Genomic DNA, 6344 nt, shown 5'->3' on the forward strand with positions numbered 1-6344 from the left:
CACCTATCCAACAACTACAAACAGCAAAACAACAAACAATATCAAACATGGTCAGCCTTACTCACTCTACTCCAAACTCCCCACGCCTCTCTGCTCGCTCCTCCCTCACTCGCCCTCTGGAGCTGCACCAGCGACGACGAGTCCTCATCTGCCACGATAACTCTGCATCCGCTGCATCCGGCTTCGAGTGGGCCCTCCAGAACGTGTTGCGCCCAGGAGAGGACCACGTCATCTTGGCCACTGTGGTAGACAAGCAAGAGACCTCCATCCTCTACGCCGGCCGCCCCACAAGCGGCCGCCGACTTTCTGTCGCCGAAACCGACGAGGCCACTGAGCTGCTCCGCCCTCTTGCAGACAGACTTGTAAGCCTTGGCATCACAACCCAGATCCACGTTGTCCATGGCGATCCTAAGGAGAAGCTCGTCAAACTTGCTGAGCTTGTGCGCGCAGACATGGTCATTGTTGGCTCCCGCGGTCTCGGAGGTCTCAAGCGCCTTCTTGGCAGCGTCAGCGACTACTTGGTGAGACACTTGGATATTCCGGTTATCGTTACCAAGAACCGATCCGTCCAGAGCGTAGACATGGGCCGACGCCGCTCCACCATTGGAAGCATGTTCTCGCTCTAATTACATCGCTGACATCCTCGCCACTCTATCATTGTATATCACCGGCACGTCTCGTCTAACTATTTAACCCTATACACACGCCCAACTTATTCTTTGTAAATACTCCCTCTTTTCCGCCTCTATTTCACTTTTGATTATTATAATTTCAAAGAAAGTTGGCATTTCCACACAATATTTCATGAGCTTATTCATATTCATATTTTACACTGCCATAATTATTATTCTTAGTTAACTGGATTCACCATTATTATTACACTATATTTCCATTGGACGTGCATTTTTTTTTTCTCTTTCTTAATAATGATAATAAACCAATATTGGAAACGGAAATTCATAGTTGAAAATGAATCTATTGCTATTGCAGAAATGTTTCTCGGGAACTTGGTTTCTATGTGATTAGGACGCGAAAGAGCAAGAATCTGGTCTAGCTCAAGCAGCTGAAAAGTGAAGATGGTCGTTCATTCTTCCCATCAGCAATCAATAGAAGAAGGTATATCGTTGGTTGAGAGGAAGTTCCCTAGTGAAATTAGAATGAGATAATCATTATCAATGATTTCAAGTTTTGCGGCTATGCGGCAGGAACTATCGAGGCGGGAAAGGTGGTTTTTTCCTCGAAGCAACAATGTTCATGTTTGGAAATGATGTTGCTTTTTACTCACCCCTCCGATTCCTCCCTAGTTCGAAGTTAGGTAGAAAGAAACTGTGTTAAAATGATTTTGTAAACAATTCCATTGGCCACAAAGAAGGCAACAAAGAATGCTACTGAAAATATGTCCAACTTTGTTTTTATGTTTTATTGCCTATATTTCTATCAAGAATGATACTTTCCCGAGCGGCAGTTTAATTGTTCAAGGTTATTAGGAAGGAGTAGATACGTGGTAGTGGGTGAAACCGTAATGTAATCCACTGGGATTTAATAATAAAACTATTTGTGTATTATTCCATCCATTCAGTACCATTCAAAAAAATATATCGTTATCACGTGTCACTCTTTCCTCTACTGTATATTCTTAGTATCGTAATCCGACCAGACTTTGGTTTCCCTTTCAAAATTGTGCAAGATTTTAAAAATCAGGGTAATGTAAATATCTAAAGTGCAGTCCATGAATCTATTTTATTTTGAGCAATATTGAGTCAATGGAATCTCTTCGATAGAGCGATTGAATGCATAACCTGGGTGGTTATTTTGGCACACAGCTTGCCCATATGAGGTGGAGCAATCTGGTTCACAGTTTGGAATCTGTGGCGGTGCTAATTCGTGCTTGAGCGCACTTGCTTCTGGCAGATATTGAGGGTTAGGTTAGAACTTAGGTTAAAACTTTTGGATTAAGTTACATACACAGGATGTAACTATGGAAATAAGTTAATTTCATTGTATTCATATAAATAGACTTGCCTTTTTTCGATTTCCTTGCTTAATCCTACCGATCTTTCACTCTATTTTCCATTCTTCCCCCCTTATTGTAATGGCTTCAGCAGCCAATCTGATAAGGCTGCTTATTCTGTCAACATTTTTCGTGGCAATATTTGGCTTAAACAACCTCGGAGCCAGTGTACATTCCAATAGCACAAAATCCTTCTTCTCTCAAAGTACTCACAGACACGATTATTCTGTCCTCAAAAATGCCTCTCGTTATCACTACTCTTCTTTTGATCATAAGGGCCCTTCTTTGACCCACAGATTGAAGACTAATTACACGAATATGCACACTAAACACATTAAGCAACCGTCTATATCATGCAATGAGCCACACGCTTGCTTAGGAAGATACCATTTTGATCCGAAAAGGAGGGAGCAAAGGCTCAAAAAAGAGCCAAAGTTAGGAAAATTCAACTATGGCACTGAAGAGATGAATCCGGTTCCATTCAACGCCCCGGAAACTATTCTAGAGGCCATCAAGAAAAATGATGGCAGCGGAGGATCAATATCTGAAATCGTGGAAAACCGTTTGAATAACCGTCCCCACATCTCTAAGGAGAAGCTTGCTGTTGTCCAATGCGCAAAAGAGTACAAAGTCCAAAGTGGAGATTCTTGTTGGAAAATCGCCACTGATAACGGCCTATCTCTAGAAGTATTTCTTCGGTTGAACCCTAAACTTGATTGCGGCAAGTTGGCAATAGGCAGTCAAGTTTGCGTTAAAGAAAATGACCTGGATCCCAATCCAAGGCCAAGTCCTCCGAACTCTACACTTGCATGTACACATGTGGAAACAGTGAAAGAAGGGCAGGGTTGCTGGCAAATCTGGACTGCGGCCGGATATACCCTATTAGCATTTGATATGAAATTATTAATTGTTATTCTTATTATTTTTCATCGCAAGTCGAGTGCTATACAACTCTCAAGAGTAAATAATTCGTTCCATTGCACTTCATAATAGTAATTCTGAAAATTTCTTATCTACCGAGCCTTTTCTTTTGTTAAATACAGACATTCTGCCAAGTAATTACGGGAAACCAACGGCCTGTGGTCAATTTAACTATCTATTGCGTAAGCTAAAATCGATCTCTCCGGATGTACGAGTGTATCTTTCCATTGGGGGCTGGTATGATAGCAACTACTTCTCGCCTGCAACCTCTCCAAAATACGTCGATAATTTCGTGGAATCCATTGCCCGTTGGTTGGCCGTGTTTCCATTTGCCGGCATTGACATCGATTGGGAATATCCGTATCATGAGCACGGTTGTGAGCCCATATATCCGGATACATCTTGTGTTGGTGATCCGGAGTTAACTACCTATTGCGGTGATGGATAATGCCAATATTCTGATCGTATGGACGATGGCAACCGGTATGTCAATTTCCTCCACAAACTTCGCGACAGACTGCGCAATGCCGGCCCTTATGGGAATGGAATTAAACCCCACGGTCAACCCTACGAGCTTATCATTGCTGCGCCAGCGGGTCATGACAAATACATGAAGATGGATCTCAAGAGTCTTTGTGATAGCTTGGATTATGTGAACTTTATGACCTAGGATATGCATGGACAATGGGATAAAATTACTTACCATCAAGCACCCATATATGATAACACTCCTGGAGCGGTTGGACCCCAGCATAGCATTAGTTTGGCAGTAGACACATAGCTTGCCTCAGGTTGTCCGGCTCACAAGTTGGTGCTTGGAATTCCTTTCTATGGCCGTGCAATGGTAGGTGTTGAACCAGGGCCGGATCCACTAAAGCCAGGTTTATACCAGCCGCATAATGGTCCACTGGGCAAGTTTGGAATTATCGATTATAAGGATATCGCAGCCGATCCAGGATACCAGCACTATTGGGACACTAACTCGAAAGCCTCCTTTGCTTATCACCCGCAGCGAAAAATATTCGTAAGTTACGATAGTCCCGTTATCCAAGTAAAGGTCAACTACATAAAGGCTAAAAGGTAGGTATATTTATATTTTAATGTACAATATTGATTGACTAAACCATGACCTATTTTTTGCTGTTGGATTTTAATAAGAGTATATTGATTGACAGAAGGGATAACACAAATAACACACACCAGGGAGTTAAAAAGAGAGAAAGCACATACTATATATATATCTGATGGGATAGGGTAGGAGATAAAAAGAAATAAAGATGGTGAGACGCATGCTCGTACAAGTGTGCTATTAACTGACGTAACACAAATATTATCTGGAATATATTCGGACTACCAGTCACGCCTAGTCGTTCTCCAACATTTGCTAAAGGAATGGGCGGATCCATGTTCTGGATGCTTGGCCAAGATACCGATGACAATTTGCTTCTTAGTAATATGTATAACAATATTATCAAAAGCTAGGATTTGTAAACTTTTAATTTATTATATAGATTATATCTATTAATTCGTTAAAACTATTCTAATAATAACCGATACTAGTTGACGTTTTAAAAGATATAGTATCTCCGGGATGTTTTGGGGTGGGTTCTATATTTTAATAAATTGATCATATTTACTGAAAGATTAATCTAATCCAAACGCATTTTTTCTTTCTTGGTTTTTATAGTCTAATGGATATCACATAGCTTTGTGAGAATGAGTTAGAATGTTGATATTATCGAGTACATGGCATAGAGACTTTGTCCTACTAATTTATCTGATGCATGTTGTTGAGTTGAGCAATTTATCTTCCCTGCACTAGTATTGAATTATCAAATTACCTACTTATATCAAAGGACACATCTTGAAACGGTATGTCTGGAAAGAAACATTTGAATACAAAAACAGAGATTATTAGCTATTAAAAACAGTTAGCTTTTATATATATCTAATTTATTCATTTATCTCGTCCACGATTGATCTTCAATAACACTTCTGTTTGTTTACTGTAGCTCACGATTTCATTAAGTTGGCAAAAAAGATGGAAGTCATTGGAATTGTCGGTCAGATACTTACCTTGATTAAACAGATTAACAACAAAAGAGATGAGATCCATTACAACAAAATGCGCTGCAATAATATAATGTCTCAATGCGATCAGTTGAAGAATATTGTTGAATATATGGATCAGAATGATCATAAAAAATATAATCGTCATTTAATTCGATTGATTGAAGCGTTGCGAGATGCCGAGAAGATCGTCAATGCATTTAGTAATAAAGGCATTGTAAAACTAATGCTCTTTAACTATACTTATAAGATCGATGTCGTTATACTAAGGCTCAATAGATATATCCAAGATCTCCGACTTCAATTATACCTCAATCCCAGCCTCGACATAGAATATTTTACCAACCCGAATAATGAGAAGTTAAATTACGAGTCCTATGATGCTCTTGTCGAGCGTGCAGCTAGTTATATAGAGCAACTAAAAACAGAGATAGTGTGTGGTAGAGTTGAAGAGTCATTATTAGATTATGATTCTGTGCATTTGTTGGGATACTTGGACGGCAGTTCATATGGAGATATATTCAGAGGAAGATGGAGCAATAGGACTGTGGCTGTCAAAGTCATGAAGCAACTATCGAATTCCCAAGAAGAGATGCTTAGAATGGAAATTCAGACACTGAAGAGATTGCAAGGCTGCAACAACGTCTTGTCGTTCTACGGATATTCAGTGAAAGAGGGTAGACACATAGTGGTGATGGAGTTGGCCGAAAATGGGAATCTCATGGGATATCTGGGGAACTCAGATAAGTCTCTCGACAAACAGGTCAAAGATGAACGGCCAGAGATTGATAGTCTTATAGAGAGGTTTTTTGCTGAAACTGAAGAGGCAGATATGATATCAGACGTTGGGGAAGTTACATTCGCTGGATTAATGGACAAGCTGAAATTATTGAAGCCAGAAAAATTCAAGGCAAGTCTTCGGGAATCGTCAGGAGAATTAATTGCACACGTACTTCAAGACAACCCAACTTTAACACAGCTTGATCTGAGTTATAACAAGATATCAACTGAAGGAATAAAAGCGATTGCTCTATCACTTCGGGAGAACACGACTTTGTCTAAGCTTAATCTAGGTTATAGCGAAGCATATTATGAGATAACAGCTGAAGGCGGAATAGCAATTGCTCAAGCATTACGAGAGAATACGACTTTGACGCACCTTGATCTGCAATGTAATGAGATATCAGATGAAGGAGGAATAGCAATTGCTCAGGCACTTCAAGTGAACACGACTTTGACGCATCTTAATCTGCAACGTAATGGGATATCAGATGAAGGAGGAATAGCAATTGCTCAAGCACTTAGAGAGAATACGAGTTTGACGGTACTTGACTTGAGTTGG

The 6344-nt window shown here is 40.2% G+C and overlaps 5 protein-coding genes across 5 annotated transcripts; 4 read left to right on the forward strand and 1 right to left on the reverse strand.

Annotated features, from left to right (window-relative positions):
• Window positions 1–47: 47 nt before the first annotated feature.
• VTP21DRAFT_9728 (uncharacterized protein) lies at window positions 48–626 on the forward strand (the record flags this gene model as incomplete). Its single annotated transcript, XM_069400706.1, has 1 exon — window positions 48–626. The coding sequence occupies one exon, from the start codon at window positions 48–50 to the stop codon at window positions 624–626; it is 579 nt and encodes a 192-aa protein (XP_069253454.1).
• A 69-nt stretch (window positions 627–695) lies between these two features.
• Window positions 696–961, reverse strand: VTP21DRAFT_9729 (uncharacterized protein; the record flags this gene model as incomplete). Its single annotated transcript, XM_069400707.1, has 2 exons — window positions 696–809; window positions 860–961. The coding sequence occupies 2 exons, from the start codon at window positions 959–961 to the stop codon at window positions 696–698; spliced, it is 216 nt and encodes a 71-aa protein (XP_069253455.1).
• A 1368-nt stretch (window positions 962–2329) lies between these two features.
• Window positions 2330–3602, forward strand: VTP21DRAFT_9730 (uncharacterized protein; the record flags this gene model as incomplete). The annotated part of the gene is made up of 3 exons (XM_069400709.1): window positions 2330–2942; window positions 3055–3352; window positions 3449–3602. The coding sequence occupies 3 exons, from the start codon at window positions 2330–2332 to the stop codon at window positions 3600–3602; spliced, it is 1065 nt and encodes a 354-aa protein (XP_069253456.1).
• A 171-nt stretch (window positions 3603–3773) lies between these two features.
• Window positions 3774–4368, forward strand: VTP21DRAFT_9731 (uncharacterized protein; the record flags this gene model as incomplete). Its single annotated transcript, XM_069400710.1, has 2 exons — window positions 3774–4012; window positions 4323–4368. The coding sequence occupies 2 exons, from the start codon at window positions 3774–3776 to the stop codon at window positions 4366–4368; spliced, it is 285 nt and encodes a 94-aa protein (XP_069253457.1).
• A 707-nt stretch (window positions 4369–5075) lies between these two features.
• Window positions 5076–6324, forward strand: VTP21DRAFT_9732 (uncharacterized protein; the record flags this gene model as incomplete). The annotated part of the gene is made up of 2 exons (XM_069400711.1): window positions 5076–6258; window positions 6308–6324. The coding sequence occupies 2 exons, from the start codon at window positions 5076–5078 to the stop codon at window positions 6322–6324; spliced, it is 1200 nt and encodes a 399-aa protein (XP_069253458.1).
• Window positions 6325–6344: the final 20 nt, after the last annotated feature.

This window comes from Calcarisporiella thermophila (assembly GCF_041956535.1).
Source record: "Calcarisporiella thermophila strain CBS 279.70 unplaced genomic scaffold VTP21scaffold_6, whole genome shotgun sequence".
NCBI lineage: Eukaryota > Fungi > Calcarisporiellomycota > Calcarisporiellomycetes > Calcarisporiellales > Calcarisporiellaceae > Calcarisporiella > Calcarisporiella thermophila.